The 17,392-nt window shown below is 39.5% G+C and overlaps 2 protein-coding genes across 4 annotated transcripts; both read right to left on the reverse strand.

Moving 5' to 3' along the window:
* Positions 1–1,292: 1,292 nt before the first annotated feature.
* On the reverse strand, positions 1,293–10,399 carry prmt2 (protein arginine methyltransferase 2). Of its 3 annotated transcripts, none has more exons than XM_084084439.1 (9): positions 10,157–10,399; positions 8,693–8,879; positions 7,814–7,975; positions 7,145–7,309; positions 6,232–6,407; positions 3,312–3,441; positions 3,046–3,182; positions 1,837–2,011; positions 1,293–1,431 (listed from the first exon to the last, which is right to left on the reverse strand). In XM_084084439.1, the coding sequence occupies exons 1-9, from the start codon at positions 10,222–10,224 to the stop codon at positions 1,399–1,401; spliced, it is 1,233 nt and encodes a 410-aa protein (XP_083940565.1). In that variant the 5' UTR covers positions 10,225–10,399; the 3' UTR covers positions 1,293–1,398. The 3 variants fall into 3 exon arrangements, with proteins under 3 accessions (XP_083940565.1, XP_083940564.1, XP_083940566.1); XM_084084438.1 differs by having other exon boundaries at positions 8,693–8,884; XM_084084440.1 differs by lacking the exon at positions 1,293–1,431 and having other exon boundaries at positions 1,899–2,011; positions 3,031–3,182; positions 8,693–8,884.
* A 715-nt stretch (positions 10,400–11,114) lies between these two features.
* Positions 11,115–16,764, reverse strand: LOC311064550 (DNA excision repair protein ERCC-1-like). Its single transcript, XM_084084414.1, has 9 exons — positions 16,623–16,764; positions 15,413–15,847; positions 15,189–15,292; positions 14,440–14,539; positions 14,035–14,111; positions 12,565–12,664; positions 12,272–12,343; positions 12,052–12,120; positions 11,115–11,967 (listed from the first exon to the last, which is right to left on the reverse strand). Exons 1-9 carry the CDS (start codon positions 16,683–16,685, stop codon positions 11,905–11,907), a joined length of 1,083 nt encoding a protein of 360 aa, XP_083940540.1. The 5' UTR covers positions 16,686–16,764; the 3' UTR covers positions 11,115–11,904.
* Positions 16,765–17,392: the final 628 nt, after the last annotated feature.

Below are 17,392 nucleotides of genomic sequence, written 5' to 3' on the forward strand. Positions count from 1 at the left end.
TCGGCCGGGCCTCACACCTGAAGACCCACAGCCGGCTCCACACGGGAGAGAAGCCTTTCAAATGCAGCTTCTGTGCCAAGGCCTTTGCTCAGAAGGCTGGGCTCGTCGCACACCTTCGCCTGCACACCGGGGAGCGGCCGCATAAGTGTGAGCAGTGCGGTGTGAGCTTCTGCTCCTTGTCAAGTCTGCTCTCTCACAAGGCTGAAGAAGAATCGTCCAAGCAGAGCCAGTCACTGCCGGTGCCAGCGCCAGACCCACCGCAAGAAACGCAAGCCAACATGGAGGACCTTAAGTGTGGTGTCTGCTGTCGTACCTTTGTGCGGTCGTCGTATGTACGCCTATATATGCGTCTTAACAGAGGGCAGCGCCCTTATCACTGCAAAGTGTGCAACAAGACCTTTGCAAAGATGAATACATTTGTGAACCATTGTGATAAACACTTGAAGCAGAGAAGGGCTAAACCTGAGAAGGTTGAGGAGAAAGTTGTCAAACCTCCCTCGTTTGTCCCACTCTCCAGGCCTTCCTCTCCTCAGTCCTTGTCTACTGTCCGTGTCTCCTCAGAGGTCAGCACGCGCTCCAGAACAAGAGCTAGGGGGAAACTGGAAACATGACCACTTGAATGGCCTCAATTATGAAAAAAACTAAACTGCTCTTATACCAAGTAAATGTATGTAATTTATAATGCACTAAATATCACCACTTTGAAAACGGACCAGTAAACAGTCATATTTAATACAGAGCAAAACTATTATAGTAGGTTACCACTAGAAATAATTGCTGACCTGCATCAAGAGAACTTGAAAACTAAACTTTAAGTAACACAGAACAATAACACAAAACCAGTAGAGTCCATTATACTTCAGTAACTCTCCCAGAATAGTGTACAAAGAAATGCTTTATTTATGATGTGGCCCAGTCTTGTAATGTGTACCAGTCAACATAAATGTGTTTACAATCACTTACAATTTCTTTTCTTTTTTTATAAATACTGATATACAGCACTGGTACCAAATCTCAATATAACATATTAGTCCTGTAATAACATGATATGCATATTAAAATAAAACATGAAAAAAAGTTGTAATACATTTGTCACTGTATACGTATCTCCACTGATAAATTTTAGAAGTTATGCTTCTGATGTGATAGTTAAAAGCCTGGGAGATGTTGCCAGGTGTTGATCAATATGACCTGTGTGCAGATGGTTGTGGATTTCTGTGGGTGTGTGCTGGGGAACAGCTCTACAGTATGTATACTCTGTGCAATTAGTTGGTTATTATGCTATGTCCCGTAGTAGGAGTATGAATTCTGTTCTCAAACTGACTGCGCACAATGCTAATCACACGTCCCTCTGACTCTGACGTCCACACGGAGACTGGATGTGACAGCAGTAGGATGTCATCTCCACATGGGGAAACTTTTTGTTTGAATCTGTGGACAGACAGTGACACAAGTGATACAAGGACAACATAAAGGAGTTAAAGGTCAAGTCACTTTAAGACAACCACTGAAATATTAATAGGCAATTTCATAGGTAAAATAGTTGCAACATTGTTGCTAAATGTTAACCACTTTCAACCTGGCATCCCTATTCTGGGAATAGGTGGTGGCAGACATTTTCAAAATCTTAACAACTTTTTAAATATTTAACAGCGCGTCGCAAAGCATTGTGAGCTTGCAAATCGTCTCTTTGCACGTGACACTGTCGCATGACGAAGCATAAAACAGGGCGTAAGTGGTTAAGAAAACAATAGTGTTCATTGCTATGGTCTTCAAACCATACCACTTACCACACTGCAATGCATGCTTAATATGAAGTGAGGATAGGACACTTGCCTGGCAGTTGTCCTTTCCTTCACTAATAGTGTTGATGCTCCACTGTATTGTAACAGTCATATGGCGCCTCCAGACTGGATTCCTACGTAGAACAATAGCCCCACTGATTGAGTCTCCAATATGCACAGAGACTGGGCTGTCAAGCATGAAGAGGGTCTGCTTCCAGTGAGTCGGCCTGGTGAGACAGAGTATTTTTTCACAAGACTGACCTGCTTTTATTCATCGATAATGAGTTCTGGTTGAAAATGCTACTAATCTTCAATAGAAGTTTTTTTTAGGTCTAGTATAAATTTGAAAGGCGAGTGATATTTTTTAATCTAATCTGTGGACCATATTTGAATTGGTTGTGTTCAGACACTGCTTTTGACAGAGTTGTCCTTTAACCACATTAACCCTGACCTCTGTATTTTGGGCATGTCATTGTAGACAAAATCTTTTTTTCAAAGAATTTCTAAAATGTCTAAATATCTTTGTAAATGTTTCCTAATTCCTCAGAAATAAGCTTGTACATCTTATTTTTTCAGTTTGGAGTATGCTGCAGCCTTAAGGCTCCGCTCCTAAAGCACTCATGTTATCAGACAAACTAGCAAAGTTTCATTGCTATGAAAATCACAAGTCTCTCAAGTCTTAACCTTCACGTTTCAAATAAGTCAAGTCTCAACGGTAGCATGTTTTAATGTGTCCTAACACACATTTTTGTGCTAGCATTCTCCTACAGCAACCCTTATCTCTCTGATTGGGGTCTGATTAAGATTAATATCAACTATATAAATATTGAATCAAGTGACTTAAAAATTGTCTGGGGTGCACACAAAAGCCAGAGTAAAAGTTAAAATGACCCCAGAAGTGTTTTAAAGTGAAATAATAAGTCTCTTATTACGGCATCCACCTCAAATCCAAGTCATACCCATGCAAGTCTATGTCAAGTCTATGTTGTTTTTACAAGTCAAGTCAATTGTGATTCAAGTCAGACTCGAGTCCGAGTCACAAATCTATTGTCCCCTTCTCTGAGTCTCAATATTTGAATATTGCGTAAAGCATTTTTCAGCTGACGTGTTGAAAAGTGCTATATAAATATGTAATATACAGTATATAGTGTAATATACAGTCTGTAGTATAATATAAGTATATTTGTTGAAAACCATTGTATTTGTTGATACAAGCACACAAGTAAATATGTATTGAGGGAAATACTTTGCATTCTGTTACTCTGAGTTAGGTCCTGTGTTGAGCTCCACTGTTGCAGCCCCCGTCTCCAGGCTTTGAAAATAGACAGCAAACCAGGCAGTGAACCCATGGAAAGTACCCAACTTCTTCACAGGAAACTCAAACTGGCCTTTCATTTCCTAGCATATAGGGAACAATATTGAAACAACAACTGTGTGTGGATGTACTGTATGCTGTACGCTGGAGGTGGGGTGAGGTATAAATAGGGCAAGAGGATATTGTCGTGGTTGCCCATCCATTCTCAATACCTCTAAATCTGCGACTTGCAGAGTGTGCATATCCAGTGAGATGACATCACAGGGAGTGGCCAAGCAGTCATCGGGCTGGGTGAGGTGGCTGAACTTTGGCTTGGTGAAGAACTCTTGCTGGGCCAGAGGCCTGCAAAGGTAGACACATCCTTCAGAATATACTCTCATACGCGAACAGCCTTGGTGGACTACTGTGTTGTTGATGGACAACGGATGCACGCTTATGAGAAACAACACAAATAAAACAGAATAAAACAGTTGGGTGCATTAGCGCAAGATGAGGATAAAAGAAACATTCAGTCTAAATGTCCAGTTTGCTAATTCACAACTACTACTAGGCTACTACTTTTGTATTTGAAACTTTAGATTTCTCTAAATATTATAAACTTTCAGGACAGCCTAAGTACAAATATCATTATGAAAAGGCTACTATAGGCTACAGTGAAGTCGGACTGAATAATGACTGAAACTTTTTTCTTTTTTTACTCTCTTGGTGTGGGGATTATCTGGCACAGTAGTTGTGAATTATCAAACTGGACATTTAGACTGAATGTTTCCTTTATCCTCATCTTGTGCTAATGCACGCAACTGTTTTGCCAGGTTTTATTTTAGTTGTTTCTCATAAGCGTACATCCGTTCGTCCGTCAACAACACAGTAGTCTGTGCCTTGACTTCAGTGCGCTGACTCTCTCTGACTCTGACTCTCTTGACCTTGCGCTTCAACTTCACAGGAAAAGGCTGTTCGCCTCTCATACAAAGCAGGAGGTCATAACATACATATAGTTCCTTTCTTGTATGTAAGTCTGATGGCTGAACAGTCTACTCATATTCAGTGCTTATATTCAACAGGCTGCTATTACTACAGATAGTTCAACATAAATTGGACACTGAAGTGCATCTGGCTTAATCTTTCGCCGTTACACATGCATAATATCCTGCTGACATACTACTTATGTCAGACACCAGCTAAAAATAATACGTAAAATGGCAAAAGCTAATAACCACCTGTCATCATTCATTTCAGCATGAAATATTTTAGAATTCCACTAAAAACTTGCTGTATTTCAATAGAATACCGTACAAAGGCACAACACAACAAATATTGTGCTTAAGTGAAGTGAGCGCACTGTGTGGTTGAATAATGAATACAAGAAGACTCACCTCAAGACAAACTCACCTCAACTGAAAAAGGAATACTCACCTCGGGGGTAGGAACAGTCACCCCGGGGGGTGGGTAAACTCACCTCAGGACCTGAGAACACTCACCTCGGAACACTCACCTCAGGGGTAGGAATACTCCCCCCGGGGGTAGGAAAACTCACCCAGAAAAACTCAATGGTGTAATGCCACGGTTCTCAAAGTGGGGTCCGCGGACCCCTGGGGGTCCGCGACGCATAGCCAGGGGGTCCGCGAAAATATTTCACAGATAAAAAAAAAAAGTTTTGATAAAAAAATATTTTTTGATAAAAAATATTTTTTGATTAAAAATATTTTTGTATTATTATTTGTTTTTATGGGGGGGGGGAGGGTTAGTGAAAGTTGCATAAATTATTACTGTAATGGTGTGTGTGTGATATGAAATGTGAGCTTACAATAATCACAGTAATCATGTTCCATCATATTCAAAGGCTTTTGCAGAGAAATGAGACAGACTCCAGTCACTTTCAAATTAGAGCACTGCAGCAGGCAGGTGTGTGCGTCTGTTTCCAGCTGACGCTTGTTGACGCTCGTTAATGTTATAGGCATCAGAGGCAAATGCTTTTGCACTGTCAAATAGGCCAACATCTAATCTAAGATTAGTGGGACTCATTCAAATGACCACCAGTGAGTCCCGGGACTCACTTAATTAAAAACCTAACATCACTGTATACATATTAGATGTATTTGATATTTATTAGATATTACAATAGTGAAATGTATATCTAATAGTAACTAAAGTTCAATAATGCTTACTATAGTGAAATGTATATCTATTAGTAACTAAAGTTCAATAATGCTTACAATAGTGAAATGTATATCTAATAGTAACTAAAGTAACTAAAGTGCAATAATGCTTAGCTAAATGTAATTTAACAACATAAATTGACATTGGAATGTTCATTTCTCTGGGTTCCTACCTTTGTTTGTTTGTTTGTTTGTTTGTTTGATGGGGGCACAGGAGTGAAGGGGAGGAGGGGGGTTGACCACTTAACACTAATATCCCACTTAATGATTCATTGTTTGATATCTAATAGGTGGATGGGGCAAGGTGTGGAGCTGGAGACACATAGCAAATGACCGGTAACAGTCTTCCACGCCGACATCTCGCCACTCCGACTAGTGGCTTCCGCGTGCGGTTAGGGTTAGGGTGAGGGTTAGGTATAGGGTTTGTTCACTTTTCTGATGAAATCTACCTTCTTTTCTGATGAAATCTACCTTGTATTTAAAGCACTTTAATTAGCTAAATGTAATTAAACATCATTATGAAAGCATTCTGTGAAAATGGAAAGCTCACATTATGAAAGCATTCTGTGAAAATGGAAAGCTCACAAGCCGGTAGATCTACCTTTTTACCTTTTCTGATGAAATCTACCTTGTATTTAAAGCACTATTTAAAGCACTTTATTAATTCTATACCTTCAAAGAAAGAATTTAATCCAGATATGGAGTAATCCAGATATGGATTAAACATCATAGCTCACAAGCCGGTAGATCTACCTTTTTACCTTTTTTTAAACATTGGGGTGAGTATTCCTACCTCTGAGGTGAGTCTTCCGAGGTGAGTGTTCTCAGGTCATGGGGTGAGTGTTCCTACCCCCCGAAAATCTTGGGGGTGAGTATTCCTACCTCTGAGGTGAGTCTTCCGAGGTGAGTATTCCTACCTCTGAGGTGAGTTGGTTTTGAGGTGAGTCTTCTTGATACCTTGAAGAATGACCCTTACTTTAAAGCAGTGAAATCCAGCCCATAGGGCCTGTCCCAAAAGGCCATCTTCTCTGTGTAGTAGGTCTGTGCCTGGCAGGGGACCAATGTGAGCGAAGCAGAGGACGGCCACATAACCCCTCCTTCCCTCAGCCAGCGGTCCCTGGCCACCAGGACTGACTCAACCATGAATTCAAACTAGGCCAGAGGGAGAGGAGGAGACAGGAAGAGGCATGACCTTTGTGCAACAAAGTATAAATTATGCTTTACATTCATGGCTAAATGGAGCGTAAAATTATACATTTCTATACCACACATTAGAGTGAAATTTCAATGATAAGTGAAATTAGCTTTCTTTAGTTATTCTTCTGAACTGTAATTTTACTCTGTTATTTTTCTATTTCATTTTTACTTCTTTTGTTTTGTTTCCTATTAAGGAGATAGATGTTTAACCCTTTCTTTTAACTGAATTCAAATGTTATAACGTGTTTCCATTGCTTAATATTTCATGTAAAGCATTGAATTGTCTTGTTGTTTCTTTGCCTTCATGGGAACTTATTAATCACTATCTGAGAATAAGTAGTTGCTTATTTTTTTATACCTAATTAATCCCGCGGGGGAACTTCCGCTTAGCTTCACCCAGCTGAGTGCTGCTCACAGAGGAGCTCGGAGGGGGGGAGCAGTTAGGGGTAAAGTGTGTTGCTCAGAGACACTTTGACACATTGCTGAGGACCAGAATCGTGCCTGGGACCTCGGGCGGGCTCTCTAACCATTCAGCTATGGCCACCCCATAGTTAAGGGCAATCCTCTTGTACCTATTATTTCCTGCATTCCATACATACAACATTTGAGTACCTGTTAAAGTGCTAAGTAAAATGTATGGTATTATCATTATGTTTGACTATTATTATCATTAGTAGTAATGGTAATAGTACCAGCAGGCAGTTTCCCATCCATTCAGACACCAGGACGTCCACCTGCTTAGGTAGGTCTATTTCCTCGGCTCGGCCCTGAAGCACGGTCACCACCGCCTCGCAGCCGTTCGTCTTCACTAGCTGCCTGGTGTAATCCACCATAGAGCTGGCCTCCACAGCATACACCTACAAGACCACAGAAGACGGCATGCCATGCAGTGTTGTTCTGCAGCGGGCTACACTCAATAGTTGTTGTGACGCTCCTTGTCCACTAGATGGAGGTATAAGCACTGCGATGTATGGCTTCATATAGTTCTCGTCCATAACTCAGTGCCCCTATTGGAGCTTTAACCATTTAAAACCCCAGCATCGGTATTGTGGGGAAAGCTTTCGCTGAAAATAGCCGATCTACAAGCTCACAACGCGACGCGGTTCGTCGCGTTGTGAGCTTGTCAATCGGCTATTTTCAGCGAAAGCTTTCCCCACAATAACAGAAAACAGAGAAGTCTAGTATTGAGCCCTGAGGGACTCCGGTTACCCATATGGGGCTTTCAAGAATTGTCTCTGTCAAGAGTTTAAAAAACTAAAAAGGCATGAGAAGGAAGGTGCGTGTGTGTGTGCGTGCGTGCGTGCGTGTGTGAGAGAGAGAAAATATCCCCCTTTAAAGCAATTTTACTACTATTAACTTACCACGGATGGTTTTGCCAGCTGTGCACAGAACAGACTGATGATGCCAGTCCCACAGCCAAGGTCCATCAATGCCTTGCCTCTCAGAGAAGAGCTGTTGTTGAGGATGGTCTGGCGATAGGCTTCAGTACGAGGCTTGTCTGAGAGCATCTCCAAATGAAGCCTCTGTATCAGACAGACATATTAGTGAGTCACACAAATAATTAGGCACGTTATTGTGTGTTAAAACACATTATGTGTAGTAAAGTATTAACCCATTCAGACCGGGAAAGCATCTGTGTTATTTTAGATTTCTTTGGCGATTAAAAAAATAGCAGATATACAAGCTCATAGCGCGTCACTCGAGCTTGCATATCTGCATTTCTTTAAATAAAAATTGTGCAAATCGAACATTAGTAACTCAAATCTTTCCTTCTGGGGATTTTACAAATGTCTTCTAAACCCTAAAAGTTTTTTGAAAAGACGTGTTATCTATAATCTATAAAATGTTGCTATAATCAGTGTTTTTTTTTCATGTCAAGGACCCTCAAAAGTGATATGTATTTGGCCGCGGACCCCCATCTCAGAATATTAAGTTGTTCCAGGGACCCCCAGAAGCAAAGATTTGAGGTAAACATTTTCGTTTAAAAAAAAAAAAGTATATTCAAAGATTTGCACACATTTTCACGATAAAAAAAAAGAAAAATACAGCAGATCGGCCGCGCTATAAGCTTGTATATCTGCTATTTTTGAATAGCCGAAGAAATCTAAAATGACACAGATGCTTTACCGGTCTTAATAGATTAATATGAGTTAATACTATAAATATCAAATAGTAATAAGTAATGCTATACTACTGTAATAATGTGTCATATGGCTGATTTTAAATGAAAGATAACCAACCAATGTCCCATAACTGCTGAAGTATTCTTCATCTTGCCATGGGTCCTCTAAGGAGCTGTCTTCCTCCTCCAGGCCTTGGTGCAGCAGATAGCTGGTTGGAACATAGCCAAAGACACCATGCAGCTCTCCCCACCACCATGATGATGATGTCTTTACATGCACAAGGATCCTGTCACCGGCGCTGAAACTAAGCTAATAACAATAATAATGATTATTATTATTATTTTAACACTGCAACTAATGTGGAAAAAACAACACCTACCCGGTATGTTATAATTTGGCATTATCATAATAGCCTACAAATGTTGTGTTTGAACAGTAACAGGATAGGTTTGGCTATTTTGTCCAAAATGGTAAAACATATATATATATTTGGAAAGTGTTTTAAGTAAAGTAAAGTGTACATGGTTAGAACATGATTGAACATTCGACAATTAAGGTCTAATATTTCTAGAATTGCTACAAATAGCTACAAAACCTCTATATCCAGTCATTTTGGGGCATAAACAAGAAGTTGAACGATAAAATTAAGTCTGATAATGATGTACTGTGCATGTTCACATCACGCATACTTTTACATTAGGCCTACTTGCAAAAATATATATTTTTAAAATATTTTTATTAAACAGAAAATGCATTTTCAGTGCTCTCTCCTGATTGGCATTTCTATTACATTTTGTCACCTAGGCCTGAAAATGTACTATATTCTGTTTTCTAAAGAGCTGGACAGACCCCTGTGACTGAGCAAACGCTCTGTAGCAATATGATTACTGTCAGAATATAGTACTGTATATCATCATTCAATTGTACAGCATTTGACAGTAGAAAGGCTTCCAAAGCCACTACATTTACTGGAATACAGATAGTCTGCAGCCTACAACTAGCAACTTTCTGCCCTTGTGGTGTCATTACTCTGCAGTTGGATCCATATAATTCTGCTACTTCACCTTTTTAAGAACTTTTCCCTATGTCTCGTTTCCCTATTTTTACTTCGTGTACCAATGTAACCAAATGGGCGGGGTTCCAGGTGGTCCCCAGCTAAATGATGGAGAGTTGGTAACGAAATGGATTCTTATAGATCTTTAACTCTTGAGAGTGTAAAATGAAACCAAATGGACCCTTATTGGGTACATCATTAACTCTTGAGTGTAAAATGAAACCGTTTATAAACCATTTATAATTTTAGCTCTCAAGAGTTAAATTATTGTTAAACATCTGCATTACTGAATTTACAAGAAGTCTACACAAAAGAGAATGTGGAGAAGAATTGTTATTTTGATCAACGTTTGCCTGTTATTATCTCTCCTATGGTACCATCAATACAGCATGGAATTGTGGACAATATCGTATCCAACAATAACAAAATATTTCTAAGTCTTATTGGGTCTGAGAGGCTAAATCTCATCAAATGGTGGTCCGTGGCTCAAATGCCGAATAAATAACGGTTGAAAACCTCTGCTCTACCTGGTCACTGTCACTGGCTGTGAAGTCACAAAGTCCCACAAATTCCTCAGGACACGATTCATCTTCATCCTCTTTTTCCTTTTCTGCCTGCTGCATTATTTGTGATGGTTATTGACTTCACTGGCTCGCTGCCTTTCCTTCCTATGAAAACCTGCTTTCATGGGCTGTAGCTTAAGCTTAGCTAAACTAAAGATTACGGTGTGGTTTTGAACACAAAGAAGACAGTATGATCAACACAGCAACACTTCTAGCGCAAAAAAAAAAGACGGCTTCCTGGTTTTTACGTCATTGTAAACTTACAACATAGAAGTAGAGCAGGTAGAAAGAAACTCCAATCAAAATCCCTGGTTTTTAACTCTATGATGAAAATGTGCAGGAATTCATCATTTCATCGCCCTTGACTGGTGCAAAACGGACACTTGGGACAGTGGTTCTCAACCTGTGGGTCGGGACCCCCAGGGGGGTCCCTACATGATTTTGGGGGGTCTCCAGAAGACAGTGACAATTTCAGGACTTTTAAGACCTTTTTAAGTCTACAAAGAAAAAAAAAGAAAGAAAAGAAAAAAAAATACCATTAACTGAATGTTGAAACTAACTGAAAGTAATCAAAAAACTATACTATAAAAACTGGTCAAACATTGGCCAAATTGTCAAATTATATAAGAGGCAAACATTGTGAAAATAGACAATCTGCAAGCTCACAACGCCTCGCGTGAGCTTGTAGATCTGCAATTAATTAATTAAACTTAATGGAACGCCAACTCCTACAATTCCAAGTGCTTATCAGGGTGGGGGGGTCCCCATTTCAAATATGATTATTTTGGGGGGGGGTCGCGGCCTGAAAAGCTTGAGGACCACTGACTTAGGAACTTGTTTTGTCATATTGTGACACTTTGACCAGCTGACACATGCCGAGATCAACATTGTCTCTTCACCAAGAACATTACTTTCTATCCATTTCAATTCTATGATTTAAACATGAACCCATCATATACAGACAGACAGACAGTATACACAAAAATGTATTGCACCAATATGGACCTGTATTTTAAATTATGAAATAACAATGACTGAAGAGCTTTTGAAATGATTATTTACACTTAATCAACTGTAAGCCTAATTAACTTGAGTGTGATGTGTGTGTCAGCACACTGACAATAATGTTATTACAGTGAATAGGCCTACATTTATTGAAAACAAAAACATTTGAATGTACATAGGAAAATCATACATGTTATTTTAACTATTATCCGGTAAATACAATATTATCCATTGCCCAAAAACTGTCACATTCATAAAACATGAAATCAGTGCCCAGCACGACTTGGAAATACAGTCAATGTGTTATAAATATAATATTTGCAGCTTTAAATAGTTTGTCACTTTTCATGTCATTTTAATACATTTAATATTTTCACCCCAGTGAGAGCACATTTTTTCCTCTAAATCAATGATGTCTTGCAGGTGTATTGTGCAAGCTAATGCACTGGATAATAATTGTAACTGTATATACTTACTTATAATATACCTACACGTATATAATTCACCTATACCTCTATTTACCCTGATATACTTTGTTGACCGTGTTTGAGCTTGTAGATCTGCTATTTTTGCCAAATGTTTTCCTATGACATGCCCAGAATAGGGACGTGGTTTAAAAATTGTGAGCAAGCACAAAAAGGTGCTAAATATGTTCAGCTCTCTCTCAAAGTGGTTTAAAAAACTGTGAGCAAGCCCATAAAGGTGCTTCAGCTGTCTTTCTTCTTAGACTTGAGGAAGGGTTGGTGGAGCACATCATACAGACGTTTTGCCTGCAAACACAATATAGCAAACAAATGAGCTTCAAAGAATACACCCTGACCTCTGTATCTTATATATGACTCTATTTCTCTCACCTTTTGTGGTCCTAAGCCTGGGCAGAGGCCTAAGTCTTCTTTAGAAGCATTGATGATCCCATCTACAGACTGAAAAAAGGACATGTATGTTCCTTTATCTCCTTTATGTTCCTTTAAGACTACTCCCTCATAACACATGACCATTTCAGACAAATGACAAAATCATATCATTTTGTAAATCCTAAAAACAGAAATGTCATTCTGCTTGGTGAAGACTTACAGAGAAGGTAGACAAGAGGGTAATGGCATCAGTCTTGTTGACAGACTTCACAGTCGTCAGGCAGTCAGTCACCTGGAAGAAGAAATAGCACCATCAGTTTAAAGTGATAATACAAATGAATTACATAATTTTGCATACAACAATTTCCATGTCTGTTTTCAAGGGACTAAAGTGTCGTTAATTGTGTTCTCATTCTGGAACTAGGTTAGCTTATTACCCATAGGCCTAGATCATTGAAAACAATGGGATACGGTATGATTTAGGATTATGCTTCTTTTTTTGTTTTTACAAACCTTGGATAAGTAGTCTTTCTCAACATGCTCCTTCAGGAGATCAGCTGGTTTCTTCTCATAGGCCTTATATGTCTCCAGGTAACGTCCTGCCTCCTCCGGGCTGTCAGTTCAACACAGGGATGTTATCAATATAGGCAAAACCCAATAATGTTTTGTGCAACTGCAACCTCCCCAAGTAACAGTCTAGATTTGACTTTATCTTATTCCAAAATAGTGCTTGGAAGATTTTGTTTTTGTTTTCTTTTTAAAGGTTATATTTTGATAAACGACCAGGGTGGAGATGGCCAGACGGTGACGTCACAAAGTTCACTGTCAAGTCCATGGTTATATTAGCTACACTCTTTGTTTGTTTGAGTTTAACTAAGCACTTAAATGTGTTGTTAGTTGACAGTTATAAGTTGCTCTGATGAAGACCAACAATGCATAGATTGTACATTTTCTGACTGTCTATTTAGCTAAAGGAAAATCAAGTTTAGTAGTTAGAAGAACTCCATGAAACATTGCATTTCTTTATAAAATAAGAGCTAGAGGAAGAAGCTACTTCAGTAGTGCAGAGTTAAAAAGAGATGGAGATTTTGCAATTGCTAGAAGTGTGGAGAAAAATACCTTGATTTATTTGCTCTTGAAAGGCTGAAGCACTCCATTCTACTCTAAACAACACTGTTGCAGAAAAAATAACATGTGTGTGAATAGCCTACATGGGTGAGATCTCTGGTTAACTTTAGTTAACACAGTCACGCTGAGAGAGAAACTTGTTTCTATTATTTTAAGCTCAAAATCGAACATTTCAATAACCTTTACAGATTTGGATAGATGTGTAACCTACTTAATATAGGGTGTCAAATCCCAAGAATGTTATTTCCTATGAAACTAATAAACTAGTTTACTTTGGAAAAATGACTTGCTTTGGCTCATTTATTTTCGACTACTCGATCCTCTCTGTTTATGTGTAACAGCTACAGAGTTGGTGTAGCCTCGTTCCGCCCGCCTTTTCTCATGGAGTTGATGCAAGTGGTCTCTATGTGAAGTGGGTAGTTGTCTTCTATTGTTCTGTAGCCTATACACACCAATCAGCAGTTTCATTTGGTGACGTTGTGGCATTTAGAGGGAAAGGGGCATTCACACAGTCAGGTACAGAGCAGACAGCAGAGAGATAGTGCTTAAAGCAGCCAATACACAAATTGTGTGTACTGTATTGTAGTTACAATGGGGGTACTAGGTAGCCAGACTGAATCGTGGGGGGGGGGGGGGACAAAACCACCCTGACGGTGCGCATGGGGAACGACATGCACCACAGGTCTCCACACAGAATCAAACTGGGGACATTGCAATAATGAGGTCAACGATGCACTGTTGTCAAAACGGGTATGCCCCATACTTTTCTTTTTTTTCACAATACACTTGCTTAGGCACAAATAGAAAGTTTATCTGGCTCTTGCAGGGAATGGGAAATTCTCTTACAGGGTTTACCTCCAAGCTAAGATGAGAGTGCAGTCGGCCATGATGCAGATGCGAGCTAGCTCCTTCAGTGAATGATGGGGGTCTTTCTGTAATGCAAATCAATACCAACATTATGTACTGTAAATGACAGTGTATATGCAACTGTATTAAAATAGCACCTCAGAAAGAAAAAAAACTAAAATCGTAGGTAGGAAAATGTTCTGCAGAGCTTGGTGTGTAACAATAGAAGTATATGAAAGGACATCAAATAAAACATTTTAAAAGAAAACGGTTCCACAGCATATCATTTTCATTCAGACATTTACACTCAGATAATATTGATTGAATTGGATTTTGTTAAATTGTTGAACCTAGATTAAGCCTACTAGTCTTATCAGATAACTAACATGGTGATCTTTTAAAATGTTCACTCACCACGTCTACTTGAACCAGTAATACTCGGAGAGTGAAAGTCCGTCCAAGCAGTTTGAGGCGTTCATGGATATAATTGGGGTTGAGGTTGTGGTACCGAAGGCTGTAGAATCAATGTCAAACCCCCCCCCCAACAAAATGGATAAGATAAGATACAGAAGATGAGTGCAGTATATTTGTACTAAGACTCTCACAGTAGACTCAATGCACACAATAGGCTATAAGGTCTCCCCAAGGGTCTATACTTCGTCCCCTCCTTTTCACTCTACTCAAGAAAAGAGCACAATGCGTTCTGTTGTGACAAGTTGTGAACTTGTAGATCAGCTATTTTTGATGATAAAGCATTTACAGCTGCAATCCGGAACTTAATTGTATGACTAAAACCAATCTGTATGGTAGAGTATGTTAAATACAAGATAACTAGCACATCTGCAGTGGTTAGAGAGGGTCTCCCTACTCTTCCATTATAAGAAATTTAGACCCTGCTGTCAGGTAGGACACTCACTGGTTGACGAGTAGTCCTGCCTGAAGCTCACAAGCCCAATATCTCCCAAGGAAAAGTGGGGATTCCCTCTAAGGTGAGATGTTTGGTTTCCCATGCGGGAGATCAGGGTTTGAAACCCGCGTTTCACAGTTGAAATTGCCTCTCTCCTTTAGGGAAGGACACAACTTGTGGATTGTAGCTTTAAAGGCAGTGTCTCTTTGTCTTCCTCTCTCACACGCAAATACATCACATGACACAAAGTACAGACCTGAGGAAGAGAGCACAGGTCGTTTGTCCCAAGACGTAGTCTGGTACAACTTCACCAAACTCCCATGGGACACTCCTAACAGACTTCAGAATAGGATTTCCTCTCTACAAAGAAAACGACCAAATAATTCAGGTGATTTCATGCACCAACAACATTGTCCTTTTGTGGTACGAGCTATCTAATATTATATAATTAATCTATTATTACATCATTTTCAAGGTTACCTGTCGGGGGCTGACAATGATACTACTTCCTGAGCCCACTGGTTTATTACCCAGGCTGATCCCTGGCTCTGATCTTTGACCTTCTACACAAGTTTGGCCTTCGTCAGTCATCTGAGTCTCCTCTTTGTGCTTAACCTCTGATGATCCACTTTCCTCTCCATCAGCCTGTCCATCCTGGTCCTTAGTCACTACAGAACCACCGTGGGCAAAGGCTCTAGAATCAGCCACACTATGGAGTTCTGTATTTGCACTGTGATTCACAATGCATTGTTTATGAGGAGAAGCAGAGGCTCCCTGGGGTGCAGGTGGATGCTTTTTGCTCTGGATGATAAATTCGGCATAGGACAAGGCTTGTCCAGCTGACTGAGGCGCAGGTGGTTCAAAAGACGTAGATGAAACACCTCCCTTGGATGAAGGTTCAAATTGTGGCTTTATCTGTAATTCAATGACATGAACATGTTGTATCAGAATGATGGAGAGGTAATCCAACTAGCACTTGTTTTGGCCATTCTTGACCCCTCTCCCTAGAATGGCACACATGAAATGTATGCAATATCACAGCCAAGGGCTATGCTTGACCTAGCTATTGCAATTACTATAGTTTGATATATTTTTGTCGCAATAGTAGCCATGGTTCACATGCTCGTCATGATATGACAGTCATGTTTCAGGGTTATCACAATAGTAAAGTTAGAAAGAACATTAAACGTTTTTGTGGCTAATATAGAGTATACCTACAAATCCTTAAACTCATAGCATAATTGCCTCATATTTTTAAGGAAATAAAATCACTAGATGACTTAGGCAGAAAGTAAAAAACAAATTTTGCCTAAGTCATGTTTATCTGCCTTTATTTACATCTGCTTAATTCTACTCTCCTAACACTGCTGATTCACCTTGCCTTACTGCCCATGTCCTCAGCCTATCAGAATGCTTGTTACATTCAAAATAATTTCTGCCCAAGACAAAAAGTTGACATAAGAGAGCACTTTCTGCCTACGTGGTGTTGGACTGTAACAATCATTCTGATTGGCTTAGGACGTAGGCAATAAGGCACAATGATGCATCAGTGTTAGGAGAATAGAATTATACGAGGCAAAAATGTCAATTTGACCAAAAAGTGAGTTAAGCAATTATGCTATGAGGCTAACAAAATAGTAAACTCTCATTAGTTACTTAAAGCCATATGTAACCAAGCAAATCTACACACCGGTGGTCTTTCTTTTGTGAAAGCTGAGTCGTCCAAGTTTATGTTAAATCTTTTCTTTTCCATATCTCAATGAATAAAGAATGTTTCGGTTAATGCATACTATTACTCGTTCGGTCTTCTTTTGTGTCTGTCTTTGTTCTCACCAGTGTTGCCAGATCGTGTGAGAGAAACACGCAACCAGATCTTTGAAAACAAGCCCAAATGCGATCGTAAAGGCTACCTACGGCTATTTGAAAATAGCCAAATGAATTATATTTATTATATTATATGTTTAGTACCCTGACCTTTAAACAACATTAGAAAACAAGCAACTACACTTTAGAAACGGATTAAAAAAAACGCAACGCGCAACAACCTCTTTACAGAAAAACAAGCCCAAAGTAGCTTATAGTAAGCGGACATGGCAACACTAGTTCTCACGTTCCGAAAACGTAACTTCCTCAGGAACAGGCTAGCAGCAGTCAGGCATATAAGATGATTGCAGAATAATCGATATCTGTCTGGACTGAAATACCACAGTCTGTCAATAGAGGTCGCAAAGGTTTACTCGGAATCGAATTAAAACTACATTATTTTGTGGTGGAGCTTTGTCCAAATATTAGGCACAGACTTGTCTATTTACTTGTATTAATAACCAAGGATAAAACTGGTACTGGCCATTTGTACAGACACATCTTCACATATTCTATCCATTCAGTGAAAGCTTCTGCAACTGCTTATAAGAAGATTTCTTACAACAACGAACACACGCATACATTTATGTATGCAAT

The sequence above is a fragment of the Gymnoscopelus microlampas genome (genome assembly GCF_963454915.1).
Source record: "Gymnoscopelus microlampas genome assembly, chromosome: 17".
Classification (NCBI taxonomy): Eukaryota; Metazoa; Chordata; class Actinopteri; order Myctophiformes; family Myctophidae; genus Gymnoscopelus; species Gymnoscopelus microlampas.

Bases quoted from the DNA above. Each gene is read 5' to 3' on its own strand.
- prmt2 (XM_084084438.1), bottom strand. From the start codon at position 10,252: ATGCAGCAGGCAGAAAAGGAAAAAGAGGATGAAGATGAATCGTGTCCT. The intron at 6,408-7,144 runs GTACTATTACCA...CCTCTGGCCTAG, and splicing joins GGATGGGAAACTGCCTGCTG to TTTGAATTCATGGTTGAGTC. The intron at 1,432-1,836 runs GCAAGTGTCCTA...GTCTGTCCACAG, and splicing joins AAGGAAAGGACAACTGCCAG to ATTCAAACAAAAAGTTTCCC.
- LOC311064550 (XM_084084414.1), bottom strand. From the start codon at position 16,685: ATGGAAAAGAAAAGATTTAACATAAACTTGGACGACTCAGCTTTCACA. The intron at 14,540-15,188 runs GTCTGTACTTTG...TTGATTCTACAG, and splicing joins ACCTGTGCTCTCTTCCTCAG to CCTTCGGTACCACAACCTCA. The intron at 12,665-14,034 runs GTAAACCCTGTA...TTGAACTGACAG, and splicing joins ACTCTCATCTTAGCTTGGAG to CCCGGAGGAGGCAGGACGTT.